Genomic DNA, 17,970 nt, shown 5'->3' on the forward strand with positions numbered 1-17,970 from the left:
CACTGTCTGAAATAGAGTGTGCACGCATGAGCAGGCAAGGGTGTGCATGAATGAATAAACATGGGCATGTATAGAACACATGAATGCACAGGCATGTGGAGAACACAGAGTATAAATAATGAATCCAATCGATGCAATGATAAATACACATAAGAAGCGGCTGCCAAGAAATATAGCATGCATAGCATTTCATATAGAACACCACAACTCCCATATGTTCACAGTAATAAACTCTGTAAGTAACTCAGCTACAAAAAAACTCGAAGACAGGGAAAAGACAAAAATACTTACAGAATACAACAAGGCACTGAGCACAATGAAAATCGACAAGTTCCTGGCAATCAGTCCAAAACACCAGGTAAATATCGCGCTGCATGCCAAAGCAACACAGTACTTGATGTCAAACTACACCCAAAAGAAAAGCTTGGCAGACATCGAGGAAAACATCCACAAATACAGGTTTATTGAGCATAGAGATGCACTGCTCAACATTGCACGAAGATCAATGGATGAGCAGGAAAACTACATAAAGGCAAGAAAAATGCTCAACATTGCGCGGCAGAAACATTTTACATGTAATGAATTGTACGAGCTCGAGCAAAAGCTGGAAAATGAATGGATTCCAAAACAATAACACAGCAGATCAACACATGCAGTATTAGATTGAAAGCCATCGATTGGAGCCAGGCAGAGCCATCCATATATAGAAACACAACAATACCTGGATGATTATAAAACGCATAGTAGTAGGGGCTCACATATTTGAATGGCGTTTCCAAAAGTAGCTGGTGATAAAAAGTACAGGGCATTTGTGGACGGAGAAATCAAGGAAGTGAGCATTGGCGGGCACGATGGATGTGTTGTATTGGTGTTTTATCCCCTGGACTTTACCTTTGTGTGCCCCACAGAGCTCAACAGGTTCAGTGATCTTAAGGATGAATTTGTGAAGCGGGGAGCTACTGTTTTGTTTGTTTCCTGTGATTCTGTGTACACACACAAGGCATGGGCTCAGGTTCCAAGGGAGAACGGAGGTGTTATGGGTGTTTCATGGCCGATGATATGGGATGAAAGAGGAGACCTCAGCAGGCACATGTGGATGTATGATGCAGATAGCGGCCATCCCATGCGTGGAACGGTCATTCTTTCAAAGACATTGGATGTCAAGCACATGAGTGTCAACCATGCAGAGATAGGAAGGTCTGTTGATGAGATATTGCGGCTTATTGATGCGATTTCATTCAATGAGGAGTTTGGAGAGGTGTGCTTTGTTGATTGGAAGAAGAAGTAAGAGCAGAAAGTAAATGATTTGTGTGCTTGTTGTGTTTCCTGTATTGCTGTGCTTAGCTATGTTGCACTAGGGTTTGATGCTGAAACGGGTCGTTACGACTGCAAAATGAATGATTTACTGGAGCACAAACTGCTGTTGGAATGCAGGCGAAGAGCGTTGCTTACGGCATGATTATTGTTTGTTTCCTTCTGAAAGCCAAGGCAGAAGAAGTGGAATGCCATGATGACGAATGCATGAAAGCACTCCCAAGAGTAATTGTCGAAGGGCTTGATTCATACTTGCCAAAGCCTGCAGATGCTGCTCCTGTGGAAGTTCAAACAGAAATCAAGACAGTCATCAAGGAGGTCATTGTGGAAGTTGATGGGCAGAACGAAGGCAGTCATCAAGCTCCACACATAGAAGATCACGCAGCAATCACATATACAGATAATCCTGCCATAAAAGCCATATCACACACGCTTGGCGCACCTACCAGTACAATACCTGAGGCCGTTATAGGTCCTATTCCATTGAGCAGCTCCATTAAGATTGCGGATGCTTCTGCGGCTAGTAATGCGTCCCAGCACACAAAATGCTATGTCGCTGCAAAAGACATTCATGATGGCAACACTGCACAGATAGAATCAATTTTACTGGGCTTTGGCGCAAACATTGTGCACAAATACGTCAGGAACACAACAGGAATATCATTCTGCTCAGACAGCCAGCACATTCTGCCAAAGCTAACGAATGCAGGCATTAGTGCTGAAGAAGACAAATTCTACACCGTGTCCTCCGTTCAAAACACAATCCCAAACTACATGTATCTGATGAAGCACTACGAAAACTACATTCTAAACAACTATGTCTATGATAGCCTGCCTTTCAGGCTCTTGCAGATAAAAAGAATCATAACATCATTTTTTGGGTTCTACGAGTACCACTACACAGGAAAGGGCGTTGAGGTTCTACTGCTGGACACAACTGTTAATGCTAGGCCTGGAAATCTCAGCAACCTGAGCAAATCAATGAATGCATGCAATCGCCATGGAGATATAATGGCTGAGCTCATTATTGGTACGACAAATGGATTTGCTAAGAACAGCCATCTGAGTGTTATTGATGTTGTTGGATGCGACGGACGTGTTTCTCTTTCGAATATTCTTCGTGGGCTTGAGGATGTGCCTAAGTGGATTCGTCCACAGATGTTAGTGTTTGGCGTTTCAGGGCCGCACTCACACATTCTGAATGCAGTCGTTGACAGGATATCTACATCTGGCACGGTGGTTGTGGCTCCTGCTGGAAACATGCATGACCAATCATGCAACTATTCTCCAGGAAGCTCGAAGTCTGCTATAACAGTTGGCTCAGTGGACAAGCATGCGCGGATTTCGCTGTTTTCAAACCATGGAAGCTGTGTAAGGATGTTTGCACTTGGCGAGCAGCTCTTTGATGACGTTGAAGTATCAGGCACAAGCTTTTCTGCTGCAATTGTTGCTGGAGCGATTGCTCTGTTCCTGGAAAAACGCCCGGGATCTGTGTTTCAGCAGGTGTGGAAGTATCTTAACCAGAACTCATTCTGGAACTCAGAAGGATCATACAATGTGCTGAAGATCCCTCATCTCGAATCCGAAGACTACTACCAGTCATCGTTTTTCCAGTTCACTGAGATTCAGAACGAGATTGTCATGCTTGTGGTTTTTTCAGGTGTTATACTTGCATTAATATTCTTGTTTCTGCTGATATGGAGATACTTCGCAAGAAAGAAGAGATCACACGATGACGACGATATCTTTTTTGAAAACCAGTAGATCATCTAGGCTTGCATACATGCACAATAGCTACACTCGATTCCACAGTGCATGGTGATTGGCAAGTGCCTACTTTATTTATGAAAGCTGTCAATGATGCCTTATGAAAGCCAATCCAATGTGTTTCAACAATATAGTATTTATCGTGGCAATAAATGTAAAACATGAATGAAAGCATCGGCAGAGTGTGTAGAAACAAGGAGTGTGTTGATGCTTCGTGCAGATGCCCTCCATGCTCAAATGAATGCGTAGTAAAGTGCGAATGCTCAAAACCCGATCTTCAGGGGCCTTCTCCATGCCTGAGGAATGGCTCAAATGGATGTTGCTTGTGCCACTACAAGTGAGCTCGTTAATAAACTCGTTGCAAGTGCTCTAAATCATTCAAGACACATTGGCTCATTCGCTTCAGCATTCGTGCAGCTCAGGCTACTCTATTACTCGAGCTTCACTCCAGGCACTGCCTGCCAGGACCTCCCTTAGATTCAGATGCACTTCATCAAAAACTATATAAACGCTTTAATATTATCACATGAGGTTGTTGCAGTCTGAATGGATCCAACTTCCACACGATACAATACATCAGCAACTACATATTCTCGTGGCCTTGGGATCCTCCTCTATTGTATTGCTGCTTCCTAGATGAAGGATAGTAGTCGTCATCCCTAAACGTGGGCATTTGGTGCCATGCCTGTGTGCCCACTCCATATGGATATTGCACAGAATAGTACTCTCCACTTCCGTATCTTTGTGCATATGGGTATCCATACTCCTCCTGGCCTGGGTATCCATATCCCTCATACATCACTGACGATGGCGTATTCTGAGGCACCGCATGCTTGTAAATGCTATTGTCCATTGGATACACGGCAAAATCTTCAGAAGCGCCTCTCCGCTGATGAGACGTGTACGGACAGTACTCTCCATACTTGCGATCATCAGGCATTCCCGAGTCGTGGTTGCTTTCTGAGTCCTTGGTGTTGTCAGTGTTTTCCTGATGGATCATTTTCTTCTGCATCAGCTTTTTTATCTTTGCCCTTCGGTTCTGGAACCAGACTTGAACACTCCTGGGCGTCATTCCCAGCTGCTCGCCAAGCTTCTTCCGCATGCCTGCATCAGGTCGTATGTTTGTTTCAAACGTCTGCTCAAGAATCTTGAGCTGTGTCTTTGTCGTCCTCTTCCGGTGCTTGACAAAGTATGGATCGAAGTATTGGTTTGACTCCCTTCCTGAGTTGCCGGAGTATGAATCAAAAAAGTTACCTCCGAATCCATCCATACCCCCGGGGTGCTTCCATTATTTTAACACCGGGAGATAAATTATGTTTGCTTTATGAAGTTAATTTGAAGGATAAAGACCTGCACATTTGCAACAAACGACGTGTGGATGAAAATAGGCCGGCATGCAGGTGTATGTATATGCTATGCATATAAGTTGTGTGTAGTGATCGCCATGTGGCATAATGCATAGGCAATGCAGCACAGCAGATTTGCTAAGGTTTGATGTGCACAATGTGGATTGCTAATAAAGCAGTGCTATGCACTTGATGCTTGCGGGCTTACTGCATGCAACCTACGCATTGCTATGCTGAGATGCTAGTTTATATGCCACAGGCAAACATGTACATTATTGAATGCAAAAGCCCTGAACAACATAACAAGATGCCAGAATGCAAACGCTTGATTGTCGGCATAACACCTTCCTTAGTGTTGCTCAATGATTTAAAGAGCGGTAATGTGCTTGATATCAGAAGAAGGTGTAAGCCTGGCAAGTGCTTGGATGTGAATGCATACGGAGTTTATGGAATGATTGCGATTTACAAGTGCATTTATCTTGTTCTTATTGTTGATAGAACAAATGTTGGAAAGATGTATGAGCACTTTGTATATGAGATTGAGAAAGTGGAGATTGTGCAAATACAGGGGCCAGAAGAAGAAGAGCATGGCCGTGAGATAATGAATATGAAAAGGATTCTTGAGAATTCTGGGATATACTACAGTGAGTATCCATTGCACAAAAGCATGAGTATCCAGAATAGTGATGATGACTTTCTTTTCAACCTCATGCCAAGAAAAGCCTTTATCGAGTACACCAAGGACAATAGAGACGATTGCATTGTGTTTTTGGTTTCGTGTATTCAAGGATTCTTTGGAGCAGGGGACTATCAGAGTATGTGCATTAGATTGGTCTCAAGAAGGTCACAGCGACGGATAGGCACAAGATACTTCAGCCGAGGAGCAGATGCACAAGGGCATGTGTCGAACTATGTTGAAACAGAGCAGTTTGTATACAATGGCGAGAAGACAACGTCTTATATGCAAGTACGAGGCTCTATTCCCCTTGGATGGCAGCACGAGATTGGATATAGATACAACCCAAAGATTGTTGTGAAGGACGAGAAGGTGTTTGCTGCAGCGGATGATGTTCTTGTGAAAAAGTACGGCGATGTGCTGTACCTGAACCTGATACGGCATTCTGGATATGAGGGGTTGCTGCATGATGCATACAAAAGGCAGCTTGCAGCAAATAGCAAGGAGGCAGTGCATTTCAACTTTTCTGAAGAAGAAAACGAGCTGACGGAAGTGTTCCGGCAAAAGATGATTCTGCTTGTCAATGGCACGCTCGGTAAGCAGGGATATTTTGACTCCACAGGGTTTCAGAAAGGAGTGATACGTACAAACTGCATTGATTGCTTGGATAGGACGAATGTATCGCAGTTTATTATTGGAAGTGCTGTTTTGGAAAGGCAGCTATCTGATTTTGAGTGTGAAGGCAAAGATGTGCTGCGAGAGATGTATAGTAATCTGTGGATGCAGAACGGGCACAGCCTGTCGCGCCAGTATGCAGGATCGTTGGCGCTGAAGAGCCACTTTCTGAATGGAAACACAAGAAAGATTGTGAGCAGGCTGTCTGATATGGCAAAGTCTTTGAGGAGATATATTGTAAACAGGTTCAGTGATGCAGGAAGGCATGCAGCATACCATATCATCACGAGTGATTGTAGCAGAGGTGGTACTGCAACACTGGACAGCACGATGATGAAGACCAAGCTGCCTCTTGGGATTCAGTTGGCAATTGCGGTGATTGCATTATTCTTATGGCTTAGTATTATTCTTTGGTGTATCTATACACAATACATGCCACATATAGATTTTGAGACGGTGCTGAGGGCAATATTATATGAACCTGAAGTATATTTTATTGGCGAAGAAGTGGCTGTAAATGACTGAAAAACAGAGCCCTGTGATGGAGACTGATCAGCAGCAGAAGGAGATAATTGGATGGGTTGGGCAGGTTCTTGGAGAGAACATGGAGGGAGCTGGGTTTCACGAGCTTTTCAAGGATGGAGTAAGACTCTGCAGGTTTCTGTGCAAGGTGGCGTCACTCAACATCAGGTACAAGCAGTCGAACCAGATATTTGTACAAAGAGAAAACATATGCTCGTTCATCAATGGACTGAAGACATTGAATATGAATGAATACGAGCTATTTCAGACGAACGACTTGTTTGAGGCAAAAGATCTGAGGCAGGTTGTTATCTGTATGTATGCACTGAGCAGGCAGCTACAGAAAGAAAAGAGATTTGAAGGCCCGTTTATTGGGCCGCACCTTGCCACCAAATCAAAGATTGAGTTTAGCCAGGAAATGCTTGACAGAAGCAAATATGCAATCCATCTGCAAATGGGATATTCAGACCCTGAGGTGTTTGGAGAGCCTAAAGCGGTGCCTAGCACCGTTGATGACCTGAAAACAGATGGCTCTTAATTAAATCTACAATATTTCGTTTGTATGTTTATTTAGTGCAGTGCCGATAGTCCAAAGAAACACCTAGTGGCTTTGCCGACTTATATAACACAAATACTACTTGGCCTCAATAATATATGCTCTTGCTCAAGCTCGATGCTTCTGCCCAAAAAAACATCTCTTCAAATACACATACTCTCCTTGCAGACCTGCAATGAAGCCTGATCTCGCCTTTCTTTATGTATGGCTTGCATATCAGTGAGTAGCACACTCCAGGCACAATCGGTGTTTCTGCAACACTCACATACACCTCTCCACAGAAATCCAATATTTTTGCATAGCCTCTACCTTCCTCAACACATACTCCCACAATCTCCACACACTGCACCACGCTTGTGCCATACATTACTGATCCAGAAGCATGCACAAAGCATTTCAATGCATCTGACATGATCTTCAAAGGAACCGTTACACATCTACTCATTCAAGCAAATGCTATATGGACATTATTGCATGAATATTTATTGTGCCATCAGGTACATTACAGACATTCAGAATCATATACTTAAAAATCTATAAGGCATTTAGCAAGCTCTACTTTCGATAACAATTACGCTTGATGCATGCACCTCAAACACTGCATCATGAGGATCATGTATAGGTGACTTCACTAGCTTGAGAGTTCTTCCATCATGATTTTTAATGCACATGTATTTTGTATTCACTATATATGCCCATTGCATCCCAAGCACTGGATTTTCTATACAAAAGTTTTCAACGACCCAATTGCCGTAATGGCATGTGACTGCCAAGACATCCACAAGGTACTTCTGATTCATCCTTTTGAGCCTGTTCATTATTGCAAACACCGACCTGCATCCACTGCCTCCTCGTTCTTCTGATGCAAGAAGATGGTCCAGGCTGTCTATTATCACCAGCTCGATGCCTCTTTCAACAATAAGCTGCTCGATGCAGTTCATCACAAACATCAGCAGTTGCGAAGTCGTCGAAACATGCTTAATGACTATCCGATCCATCTGCTCATGTGATGACCCGTGGTATCTACTTGTGCACAGTGCCTTTGTTGTGATGTAAATTGTTGGGCATGTCTTGGATTCTTCGATTGCAATCGCCGTTCTTCCAGTGCCGGGTGCTCCTGTGATTTCTGTCAACCCGTGGTATTCAAGAAGTCTGGGCATCCGGGTTTGTGATTACGCTTTGTCAAGTAGCCCTTTGTGTTTGTTGCAAACCCTGGCATTCCTGATGGTGGCCAATGACAGCAGTGCTACGCCATATGCAATCGTGTCCGTGGGACTGGCAAGCCAGATGGCCTTGGCCGTGTACGGCGCATGCGAGGGCATGGCCTCTTCTGGCGCAGCATCGATCCTGCACAGCCAGAATAGATCGATCCTTGGGCCTACATACTTTATCATGATAATGATCTCGACGATTTTCTTCAGCAGCTTTCTTGTTGCGCTGATTGTTGCAACAAACATAGATACCACGCTGGATGTATCGAAGAGCGTGTCGTATTTCTCAGCATGCATGATGGTTGGGATAACATCTGCAGTGTCTGGAAAGGTTTGTGCATGTCTTGGCAGGCGAGGATTCAGGATTCTGTCGGAAAAGCCATCTTTCCTTCCAATCCTGATCATACTGTTTGGGATGATAGAGTTTGTACTGATCATTGTGTTTTCATGTGCCTTGCTGATGGTGTATCAGCCATAAATATCATCATACTGAAAATAAACCAAATATTAAGCCATTACAAATAAAGCGTATACAAGACATACATGCACCTAATAACTATGTTTATTCTCAGAGTCTTATCAACTTTGCATCAAAGCTTGGCACTGTGCTGTTTTCCACTCACACACATCTACTCGATTTCATCAGCCAATGCTCTTTATTGTTATATTCATTAGATTATGATATTCTTAGTGTATCCTTTGCTTCTGGATCATCATGACCCTTTTCATTCCTGACATTCATGATGTAATCCCTGAGGAGCCTTACTTCTCCGTTGAATTTGTCTTGCCCTGCCCATGCCATCAGATGATAGAAAGACTTCTTTATACACTCTTCCTCAGCTATCCCAAGATCCTCACATATCAAGTAATACACCCTTAAACTTTCAAGATCAAACTTCTTCCTCTCTTTTGTGTTTGGCTCTGGAGGAAGAAACATATCTGTTTATTTACTCCGCTGCTCTTTAGGTTGCTCTAATAAACAAATGTCTGGCATTGTCCAGCTATCACATAGCCACACTCAAGGAAACACAAAAAATACTTTGCTCTTGTCTATTTTCTCCGCTTTCCAATTGTACAGATAATACCTCAACACTCCAGTTCCAATGCAGAATCCATACTCCTTCAGAAATTCTGCATTTCCCATTATGTCCAAGCAGTTGAACACATCACAGCCAAACTTCTCTGCAAAACACATCAGATCACTAACAATCATGCACTGATTCTCTCCTCCTCTATACCACATGTATGCACCACGGATTCTCTTTCCACTTTCTCTCTCAACCGTGTCAATCACAAAAAAACTTCCAAACTCGCTTATTCCATATACAGATTCATGAACATACGTGTATATCACATCTTGATGACTCCTCAAGTCTGTGATCTCCTCATCCATCTCGTCGTACAACGCATGCTTTGCTATCTCCTTCAGGTATAGCATTCTTACCGCTTCCATATCCTCGCTTCTTGCCAGTCTTGTTCCTTTGCGTGCCTCAAGCTTCTTCATAGGCACTATCCGATCGCAGAAGCCTGCTTCAACAAGCCTGTCAATTCTCAGCGGTCGGTGATAGTATCTTCCTACACAAACACACGAAAAAAGCTCGCTCCCTGCTGTAAATATCCCACGGTATATCCCATCTGCATTTGCTTGCCTCACTATTTCTCTGATGAGTAGAGGCACAATTCGCTTCCCACGGTGTTCCCTGCTCACACATAGTAGATTCACGCCAACCACATCGTTCCTCTCACCATTCACAACCAATCTATGCTTCCTTCCATAAATAAATCCTATCAGCACTCCGTTCTCCCTCAGCACAATCCGATATCTCTTGCTGCACTCGCTGCCAAACATCCATTCAAGAAACTTCCGTGAGTACACAAGGCTATGCCCTGAACACACGTCCTCGACATAGTTTCTTTCGAGAAACTCCGCTATCTCTGCAGCATCACCTTGGTTCTCAAATTGAAATCCATCAGGAAGAGCCTCCGCATCAGCAGTTGCTCCGCTTTGCTTGCTGATGGCTCCACTTGCTCCTCTGTCGTCAACAGGCTCATTGCTCCAAAACTCATGCCTCATCTTAGGGGCTGATACTCACACTCAACTTCCCATCAGCTCTGCAATCTCCCTTTCTTCCTCTTCGCTCATTTCAAATCCAATGTCATAAACACAATACATGTAGTCAAGCCCAATTGAAACAATCTTGCTTCCAACAGCAGCCACCCCAACAACATCCGCTTCATGCGAATATAAATGTTTGAATCCTGTGCCTGATCCACACTTGATTCCGCTCATGTCTGCAACAACACTCTTGCCCTCCGAAAAAAGATACCGGCTGTGCATCGACCTAATCCACTGCTGCCCTTTATATATCACCACATGCCGTTCTAGGCTGCTGTAATCCTGCCTCATGACTGTTCCGTCTGCAGATCCCGTGTATTCTCCACACATGCAGAAAATCGATGTTTCATGTGCACTCTTTCCAAGAATCATAATGCCGTCGCCGATTCGTGCAACAAACGGCACCCCCATTCCGCAATACACCGCTCCTTCAAAAACACTCATGCATAGTACCTTATGCTCTACTTTATATTCATGCACCACAGCCAGATCCAAATCCAATACATAAACAAAATTGCCAACCGAAGCATAAATCAGATCTTGATGCACCACCATGCACTTCACAATGTGCCTTCCAAAGTTAGCCTTCTTGCCATCCACTTCCACAACCCCAACATCTCCGTCCCAGTTTCCATAATACAACCGATCACCCGAGAATACAAGTGCAGATATAGGGCCTACAGATTGAAACACAGCAGTTGCAGAAGTGTATGGCGTCTTCAGTGCATACAAAACACCATGTGCATCTCCAATATAAACACACTCGCCAACAGGTACCACAACTAAAGGCTTGTTTGGAAGACGCACTCTTGCAGCTAGCATAACTAAAGGCCAAACTATACCAAGAGTTTAATCATGCTCAAGTACAAGCTCATACAAAGACAAAGAATATCATAGCAAGAAATTCACAATCTCACAATCATTCTGTATGGATGCTCATAACCAATACATCCAGTATCTGGAGCACATATACATGTGTATAGCATCACTACAGATTCATGTGCACATGTCACAGATACCCGTACGAAAAGTACTGATATGAATCGTAAAGACCTGTTCCCATGTTGTTAAAGCTCTTGCCTATCAAATACAGCACATGCTCGGCAATCCCACAATCATCCAGGCTCAGCTGGAATCGATCTTTAAAGTTGGCCAACTCCCTTGGATTGAAACACTCAGGGCTTGTGCCATCAAAAAGCATCTCCACCATTCTGAAGAGTCTATCGCTGTGCCGTCTCAATGCCAGATATCCCTGCAGAAACAGCTCTTTGAACTCATCCATCAGCCCCTCAAGAAGCTCAAGGTACTCCTTTGAAAACTTGAATGGCGCACCCTCCACACAGTAGAATCCTGGATGCCCACCCATTATGAATCCAAAGTCTACATGGACAATATGCCCTTCTCTATCAATCATGATGTTTCCATTGTGCCTGTCCTTTACCTGAAGGATATATGTTGCCAGCGAATATCCAACCAGAGAGCACAGGAAGTTCCTGACACAGTCTCTGTATCTTTCGCCACTCTGCCCGAAAGACTCCATGAAGTGACTTTTCAGAGAATAATTCTTGCCATCCAGCATCATCTTCTGTTTGATCTTATGGATTGACATTGCATCAACCACTGTCTCAATTACTCCACACCTGCTGTTCACAAGGTAGATTTGGTATCCATGAACCCATAAAGGAACATGCTCTTCACTCCAGATCGTTTTCATCTCAAGAAGAACCTGATATGCAAGCAGCTCTTGTTTAAGAGACTCGCCGGTCTTGACTATGACAGACTGTGCATTCCATCCTTTTGCATGATGAAACTGTGATGTTCGCTTCAGTTCGGCTGTTTTCAGCATCCAGCTGCTATGATACTTGTATACCGATGGATCGTGATGAGAGCTTTGGGAATCATCGACCATATTGCTACAGACAGCCTGAGCATCTTCTTCATGCCCCTGTGTGCCCTGTGAAAGATGCTCTGCAGAGTATGACCTCTTTTCCATCATGAATATTCCACGGCCTGCTAATGGCTTCGGAAGCTTTATGCCTACATTTGAATACTCTTGGTGTGTGCTGGCATCCGGGCGTCTGTATTGGTGCAGATCAGTACCACTATTGCTGTGCATATCATCTTGTTTTGCATGCTCTGCATCCATGCCATGGCTGCTTGAATGCAATGTCTTTTCATGTCTTTCAGTCATTAGAATTCTTTCAATCGATACCAGTATGTTTTCCCTGACTACGTTTATTTCACCAAGAGATGAAAGTCTGTCGACGGCATCAAGCTGCTGCTTGAGGAACTGGATATCCTTGCTGCTTTCTCTACCACCGCACGGCCGGACAATCTGTGCCGATGTTTCAAAAACAACAAGAAATGGCGAGCTTTCCGCAGAGTCAAGTAGAAACGACTCCTCGATCCTTGCAGTCAACACATGCCTTGTAGTATCCACTGGCAGAAAAACCCTTGCAGGAAGATTATGGTTCAATAGCCTGATCTCCATTTCTAGTCCGCGTTTCCGCAGGTATCTTGGAAGCTTCATCAGCCTGTCTGGAATCTCAGCCAGCGACTGTATAAACAATATGTTTGACTCCAATCTGTTCTTGCTGAATGCATGCCCAGAGCCTAAATCCCTTATTTGGTTGATGCTGCATGCATTCTTGACCTGGATGAAGGCATCTTCGTATTCATGAACTTTTTTAAATAGTCTTGGATCAACAAACCACGACACAGCCTTTGCAAAGAACAAGAACATGCCTTTGAGTGGAGGATATCCCTTTTGTGCTCTGGGCATGCATACTGTCCTGTTTAGCTTTTTTGTGTATCTGTACTGCAGCTCAAGAATAAATGTGTTCCTACATGCACGAACTCTATTGTTATCAAGCAGATCACATATCATGAAATAGCAGAACACTGATTTGGTGTTGTTCTGTTCAAGGGCACACCTGAGGTGGAAGTAGAGTGCACATGAAAACTCATTGCTTCTGGATGCCCACTGCCTCAGCAGCTTGCTCATTGGCCAGCTGATCTCATCACTGGATGCATTTAGGAAGACATGCATCAGCTGTGGAAGAAGATGCACCGGAGGCTTGCAGTACCTGATTCTATTGCATATGTAATGCTGAGCACCTACTGACGTTGCCTTGTGCATGTATGACAATGCAAGGCCAATATCAGTGCATGCGAATGGAAGTAGAGTGCTTTCGGATGCATCCTTCGAATTCATTAGCATATGCAGGGCAAGGATGCAGAGGTGTGTTTGTGGCCTTGGCTGCATGATGGGCAAATATCATTAATAGCTGAATTAGCTCAGTGGGAGAGCACCAGACTGAAGATCTGGGTGTCCTGGGTTCGATCCCCAGATTCAGCATCTGTTTTGCCATTACACATGCTAGCGCATCAACGCTGTATTTGTAAACACAGGCACACATGGCTTAGATGCACATGATATGATATGCCAATGCACACATACATAAAATAGCAGTTCTCAGACACTACAAACTTGCAATCCATGCTGCTTGAACATAGATGCTTCGTTTGAACAAAACATCCTTTTGCTTGCATCCCATGGATCACACTGCGTGCACTGCTGCCATACAATCCGACTTCTGCAGAACCATTTCTGAAATAACGGCATTGATTACAAGAAATAGTCAGCATTTGCTGCTCTGCGGAGTGGATCCAAAGATCATATCGACCGTTACTGAACTAATAGAGACACATGCAACTAGTGTTGGCAGAGACACTGTCCACATTCATTCTACATCGCATAAGGACCAGAACCCACAGGGAAAGGTTTTTTTCATTCGCATTTCACACTGCACAACCACATCTATACAATCGCTGGTGTATTACTATCTACACAAGTCAAGAACATCCGAATGCTGCCTGATACTCATCTCGGATTCATGCACAGCACTCGATGCATTTGAAAGACGCGTAAAATCAAGATTTAATCACAGAGTGTTTTTCCTTGGGTTTCTTTGCCTCGAATCATACACACGTCTGTACTTCAATGCAATGGGAAAACACGTTTCATCCACAGAAGAGCTCACAGATCATGAAAAGAATTCGGTAGCCAGGTTGCATCACACAGATCCAAGCATGGCTACTCTTGAGAAGACCATCCTCGCTCACAAATACAGCATCCCAGAGTACTCAATCGAAACACTCTACAATCTGCTCGACTCTGTTCACATCACACTTATTACAATAGCAACAAAAAAACGAATAAAATACACCAACTGTGTTTCTGAGTTCAAGGCATTTACTTCAGGTGCCAACGAGCTGAAGAAAACCAACCCGATCGAAATCGTCTTCTGCTTCTTGGACCTAATCAACTCAGGTATCATAGGCATCGATGGAGATCTACTGATTGATGTAAACTGCTTCAAAAGATACGTCATCAACAACAGACAGGTATATCTCAAAGCACTGCTACACAAAAACATCCCATAGCAATGCATTGCTGATCATTTGTCTTGTGCAAGAAATAAATCCAGCCTTCCTTGTGTTCCTTTTCCCTTCGTGGCAAGCAGTTTATCAACCGCTCGGTTTACCCTAACCAAATCAAATCCTCTTTGATTAACAAGAAACTCAGTTATTCCTTCCCTGTCTACTGCATCCCAATTAATGCTATACCTGCTTGCTTCTCCAGCACCTGCAAGATCTTCAAACATCCTCCTTGCCTCTTTGTATCCCCAATCCTTACAAACATCAAGTCTCTCGTTCTCAACGATCTTTTCAATGCTTCTGTGCTCTCGTATCAGCGCCAATGCTCTCTTTGGACCAACTCCTCTTATCCCTTCACAGTAGTCGCATCCCAGTAGTATGCACAGGTCGATAAACTCCTTCTTCTCAAGTGACAGCTCCTTCATCAGCAGCTCAAGATTGTACTCAGTAACCATGTGTCTCTTTGCATTCGATCCAAAAAAGTTTCTCAAAAGCACAGGCGCTCCAAACGTTAGTCCGTCCATGTCTTCTGTGGCAACCCCATACACAGCCTCTTTCTTGCATAGAAACGCACAATGTGCTTCTGCCTCACTAGGCGCATTCTCAAAAGGCATCCCCATCAGGCTCAGTAGCCTCTTGCATTCATCAACATGCACCGAACTCACCTTTGCCTTCCGCTTGGAGTGCATATCCATCTTTTCCTTGTCGCCTGCCTCCTCTGCCTCCTTATAATCCTTGTCTGCTGCAAGCCTTCGCTCACTCCTCTTCTCCAGCTCCCTCATCTTGAGTGCTGGAGGCACTCCATCAAACACATATACCGGAAGAATCCCAAGCTCCACCATCTTGACAGTCCTGTAAAACATCCCAACCAGGTGCGATGTAGCTGCATCCCCAACCCCTAGCATTGCTCCCTCAGAACGAACAGCTATCAAAAACTGATACAGCGACATCGATGCATCGACCGCAACACTCTTAGACGAGTAGTACGACAACGGCCTCTCTCTGATCCCTTTCGTACAGTTCTCCTTCAACAACTTCGACAACTGCCTTATCCCCATTCAAACAAACATTTTATTCAACAAATATAACAGAAAACTCATCGGCCATTATATTCCTACCATTCAAGCTCTCCTTGAGCAGAGCTAAACACAAAATCTATATTCCCTATGCTTATAAACCCTTGCTTGAACACACACTTCCATTTCCCCTTCGACATGCACACCTTGACATATAAGCATATCATATAGTTTCCAGTATTCCCACTCCTTCCTATAATCTCAGAGTCATCGCTAGGCATATCCTCCTCTCCATGCTCCTTGTCTCCAAGATCCGCGTCCCGTCCGTGCCTGCCTTCCGTCAGCACATCGTTCGATCTCTCAGAAAACTCCTTGTACTCCCGAAATCGCTGCCCATACATCTCCCTCCCACCGTTTCCTGTCCAGTCGTTTTGCGTGCATTCAATCAGCCTCTCTCTCCAATCATTCCGAAGATCATATATCGAAGCCTTGCTCATGCTATCTACCTCCTCATCCTGCTCAAGCCTGGAAACAACTTCGTTGATTATGTCCTCGTAGATCTTCAACATAGGCCGCTTTAAGGGTTACTTTTTTCATGCTTTATTCCTCTCCGTCCTTGCTCTTGCTGTCTGCTGCTCTGGCCTCCGCTCTGGCTCTCTTTATCGTGTGGCTTGCTCATCAAATCGATGCATGTTAAATATTCGGGTCCAACAAAAATACCCTGCTCCAGTCTCCCTCATCAGCATATTCATGAATGCAGCAAGGCCAAGAAGAATCTTCAAAGAACTCATAAGAATGCTACTTCTGGCTGCATGTGCATATGGCTCACTCGATCGTGCACTTCCAGAAGGATTCAGAAACATTGTATATGCAACCCCAGGCGCACGGTTCATCTATCTGACAAACATCTCTCTGTATCTTACTATAGCTTCAGTGGTGCTTGGGTATGCCATCAGAGCATTGAAGACAACATCTGCACACATATGTCTTCTTTACAAAGACATGCTTGCTGTGTCATTCTCAATAGAGGGTGTGGTCACATCCATGTTTTGGACACTCTGTGCAATCAATCCCATGCTTTTGCGAAGCAAAGCCTTGCTTTCAAAAGAGCGGTCCATCAGCCTGACAACGGACATCTGCCAGCATTTGCTTCCGTTTGTCCTGTTGCTTGTGGAGCAGACAGGCACGGTGCTCGTAAAGCGAAGAGGATGTATGTATGCTATATTTGCACTCGGAACCATCTATCTTGCAGGCATTTGGCTGTACTCAGCAGTCTATGGTGTGTGGGCATATCCAATATTCAGGAAAAGCAGCACTGTAGGCAGGATACTACTGGTGTCGATTGGATGCATGCTCGGTGGAATGTTCTACACGTGCCTTGTGAAAATCAACAGGTTCATGCACAAAATAAGTTTATTAAAATAATGCAATGCATCAGAAAAGTTGTTGCTATGCGATACACATCAGTATAGAAGGCCCGTTTTGAATCTATAGATTGAATTGAACTTGCCTGGGCTTTGAGCTGCATCCGTACCTGAAGCAAACAGACTGCACAACTTGATTGGTGCTGCTTTACGTTATATACCAAACCAATATGTTTGGCATGGTATCAAAACGGTACTTCCAAATGTTGACTGAAATACTCAAAGGCGTGCTTCTGCTTCTCTGTGTGTATGGCGCATCAGACTACTCGCAGACAAAGGAAAGCATCGATCTGTCGAATAGAATTGCCGGCGGAAACCACGTGTACCTTACATACATCAGCCTTTACATGACGATCATCACGCTGTTCCTCAGCTACCTAGTCAAGCACTTCGGATTCTCAAGCATCAATGGCATATATAGAGATGCACTTGCAATCACGCTGCCCATCGAAGCACTTGTAACATCAGTGTTCTGGACTCTCAACTCCATAGACCCCACACTACTAAAGGACAGAGACCTGTACCTGGCAGGCATCAGGACACCATTCATAAGCGAGCTTTCCATTCATCTTGTCCCAATGATCTTGCTTCTTGCAGACCAGTTTGGCGCTGAAATCAAACACAAGAACCATCATTACCACGCACTAATCATTATTCCACTTGCATATCTGTTTGTTATTCATTATGTTTACTGGGCAAACAACTACTGGATCTATCCGTTCTTAGGATGCATTCCAGCCGTCATGCGCATCGGATTGACTCTAGTATTAATTGTTTTGATCCTCATATACTACAATATCTTCCAGGCAATCTCAAAACTCCTCATCAAAGGTATTCCTGAACACTCAAAACACTCTCTGCCTCACACACAATACTCCGAAGACTCAAAGAATAAATAAACTCCTTT

General features: G+C 44.0%; 18 protein-coding genes and 1 non-coding gene across 19 annotated transcripts; 10 read left to right on the forward strand and 9 right to left on the reverse strand.

Annotated features, from left to right (window-relative positions):
* Positions 1-136: 136 nt before the first annotated feature.
* On the forward strand, positions 137-634 carry HK407_03g04870 (uncharacterized protein; the record flags this gene model as incomplete). The annotated part of the gene is made up of 1 exon (XM_060420481.1): positions 137-634. The coding sequence occupies one exon, from the start codon at positions 137-139 to the stop codon at positions 632-634; it is 498 nt and encodes a 165-aa protein (XP_060277195.1).
* A 132-nt stretch (positions 635-766) lies between these two features.
* On the forward strand, positions 767-1,288 carry HK407_03g04880 (putative thioredoxin peroxidase; the record flags this gene model as incomplete). The annotated part of the gene is made up of 1 exon (XM_060420482.1): positions 767-1,288. The coding sequence occupies one exon, from the start codon at positions 767-769 to the stop codon at positions 1,286-1,288; it is 522 nt and encodes a 173-aa protein (XP_060277196.1).
* A 140-nt stretch (positions 1,289-1,428) lies between these two features.
* On the forward strand, positions 1,429-3,078 carry HK407_03g04890 (putative subtilisin-like serine protease; the record flags this gene model as incomplete). The annotated part of the gene is made up of 1 exon (XM_060420483.1): positions 1,429-3,078. The coding sequence occupies one exon, from the start codon at positions 1,429-1,431 to the stop codon at positions 3,076-3,078; it is 1,650 nt and encodes a 549-aa protein (XP_060277197.1).
* Positions 3,079-3,664: 586 nt separating this feature from the next.
* On the reverse strand, positions 3,665-4,351 carry HK407_03g04900 (homeodomain-containing transcription factor; the record flags this gene model as incomplete). The annotated part of the gene is made up of 1 exon (XM_060420484.1): positions 3,665-4,351. The coding sequence occupies one exon, from the start codon at positions 4,349-4,351 to the stop codon at positions 3,665-3,667; it is 687 nt and encodes a 228-aa protein (XP_060277198.1).
* A 287-nt stretch (positions 4,352-4,638) lies between these two features.
* HK407_03g04910 (sac-like phosphoinositide polyphosphatase) lies at positions 4,639-6,303 on the forward strand (the record flags this gene model as incomplete). The annotated part of the gene is made up of 1 exon (XM_060420485.1): positions 4,639-6,303. The coding sequence occupies one exon, from the start codon at positions 4,639-4,641 to the stop codon at positions 6,301-6,303; it is 1,665 nt and encodes a 554-aa protein (XP_060277199.1).
* A 16-nt stretch (positions 6,304-6,319) lies between these two features.
* HK407_03g04920 (putative calponin) lies at positions 6,320-6,838 on the forward strand (the record flags this gene model as incomplete). The annotated part of the gene is made up of 1 exon (XM_060420486.1): positions 6,320-6,838. The coding sequence occupies one exon, from the start codon at positions 6,320-6,322 to the stop codon at positions 6,836-6,838; it is 519 nt and encodes a 172-aa protein (XP_060277200.1).
* A 106-nt stretch (positions 6,839-6,944) lies between these two features.
* HK407_03g04930 (uncharacterized protein) lies at positions 6,945-7,301 on the reverse strand (the record flags this gene model as incomplete). Its single annotated transcript, XM_060420487.1, has 1 exon — positions 6,945-7,301. The coding sequence occupies one exon, from the start codon at positions 7,299-7,301 to the stop codon at positions 6,945-6,947; it is 357 nt and encodes a 118-aa protein (XP_060277201.1).
* Positions 7,302-7,401: 100 nt separating this feature from the next.
* On the reverse strand, positions 7,402-8,016 carry HK407_03g04940 (uncharacterized protein; the record flags this gene model as incomplete). Its single annotated transcript, XM_060420488.1, has 1 exon — positions 7,402-8,016. The coding sequence occupies one exon, from the start codon at positions 8,014-8,016 to the stop codon at positions 7,402-7,404; it is 615 nt and encodes a 204-aa protein (XP_060277202.1).
* Positions 8,017-8,080: 64 nt separating this feature from the next.
* Positions 8,081-8,545, forward strand: HK407_03g04950 (uncharacterized protein; the record flags this gene model as incomplete). The annotated part of the gene is made up of 1 exon (XM_060420489.1): positions 8,081-8,545. The coding sequence occupies one exon, from the start codon at positions 8,081-8,083 to the stop codon at positions 8,543-8,545; it is 465 nt and encodes a 154-aa protein (XP_060277203.1).
* Positions 8,546-8,743: 198 nt separating this feature from the next.
* HK407_03g04960 (uncharacterized protein) lies at positions 8,744-9,004 on the reverse strand (the record flags this gene model as incomplete). Its single annotated transcript, XM_060420490.1, has 1 exon — positions 8,744-9,004. One exon carries the CDS (start codon positions 9,002-9,004, stop codon positions 8,744-8,746), a length of 261 nt encoding a protein of 86 aa, XP_060277204.1.
* An 81-nt stretch (positions 9,005-9,085) lies between these two features.
* Positions 9,086-10,141, reverse strand: HK407_03g04970 (glycyl peptide N-tetradecanoyl transferase; the record flags this gene model as incomplete). The annotated part of the gene is made up of 1 exon (XM_060420491.1): positions 9,086-10,141. One exon carries the CDS (start codon positions 10,139-10,141, stop codon positions 9,086-9,088), a length of 1,056 nt encoding a protein of 351 aa, XP_060277205.1.
* Positions 10,142-10,162: 21 nt separating this feature from the next.
* On the reverse strand, positions 10,163-11,005 carry HK407_03g04980 (uncharacterized protein; the record flags this gene model as incomplete). The annotated part of the gene is made up of 1 exon (XM_060420492.1): positions 10,163-11,005. One exon carries the CDS (start codon positions 11,003-11,005, stop codon positions 10,163-10,165), a length of 843 nt encoding a protein of 280 aa, XP_060277206.1.
* Positions 11,006-11,192: 187 nt separating this feature from the next.
* HK407_03g04990 (phosphatidyl inositol 4-kinase) lies at positions 11,193-13,448 on the reverse strand (the record flags this gene model as incomplete). The annotated part of the gene is made up of 1 exon (XM_060420493.1): positions 11,193-13,448. The coding sequence occupies one exon, from the start codon at positions 13,446-13,448 to the stop codon at positions 11,193-11,195; it is 2,256 nt and encodes a 751-aa protein (XP_060277207.1).
* A 21-nt stretch (positions 13,449-13,469) lies between these two features.
* Positions 13,470-13,541, forward strand: HK407_03g05000. The gene has a single exon. It is a non-coding gene; the product is annotated as a tRNA-Phe (tRNA).
* A 197-nt stretch (positions 13,542-13,738) lies between these two features.
* On the forward strand, positions 13,739-14,629 carry HK407_03g05010 (uncharacterized protein; the record flags this gene model as incomplete). Its single annotated transcript, XM_060420494.1, has 1 exon — positions 13,739-14,629. The coding sequence occupies one exon, from the start codon at positions 13,739-13,741 to the stop codon at positions 14,627-14,629; it is 891 nt and encodes a 296-aa protein (XP_060277208.1).
* Positions 14,630-14,643: 14 nt separating this feature from the next.
* Positions 14,644-15,681, reverse strand: HK407_03g05020 (endonuclease; the record flags this gene model as incomplete). The annotated part of the gene is made up of 1 exon (XM_060420495.1): positions 14,644-15,681. The coding sequence occupies one exon, from the start codon at positions 15,679-15,681 to the stop codon at positions 14,644-14,646; it is 1,038 nt and encodes a 345-aa protein (XP_060277209.1).
* Positions 15,682-15,737: 56 nt separating this feature from the next.
* HK407_03g05030 (transcription initiation factor IIA) lies at positions 15,738-16,208 on the reverse strand (the record flags this gene model as incomplete). The annotated part of the gene is made up of 1 exon (XM_060420496.1): positions 15,738-16,208. The coding sequence occupies one exon, from the start codon at positions 16,206-16,208 to the stop codon at positions 15,738-15,740; it is 471 nt and encodes a 156-aa protein (XP_060277210.1).
* Positions 16,209-16,389: 181 nt separating this feature from the next.
* On the forward strand, positions 16,390-17,064 carry HK407_03g05040 (uncharacterized protein; the record flags this gene model as incomplete). The annotated part of the gene is made up of 1 exon (XM_060420497.1): positions 16,390-17,064. One exon carries the CDS (start codon positions 16,390-16,392, stop codon positions 17,062-17,064), a length of 675 nt encoding a protein of 224 aa, XP_060277211.1.
* Positions 17,065-17,242: 178 nt separating this feature from the next.
* On the forward strand, positions 17,243-17,962 carry HK407_03g05050 (FAR-17a/AIG1-like protein; the record flags this gene model as incomplete). Its single annotated transcript, XM_060420498.1, has 1 exon — positions 17,243-17,962. The coding sequence occupies one exon, from the start codon at positions 17,243-17,245 to the stop codon at positions 17,960-17,962; it is 720 nt and encodes a 239-aa protein (XP_060277212.1).
* Positions 17,963-17,970: the final 8 nt, after the last annotated feature.

This window comes from Ordospora pajunii (assembly GCF_021821965.1).
Source record: "Ordospora pajunii strain FI-F-10 chromosome Unknown Cg_03, whole genome shotgun sequence".
In the NCBI taxonomy this organism is placed as follows: Eukaryota; Fungi; Microsporidia; family Ordosporidae; genus Ordospora; species Ordospora pajunii.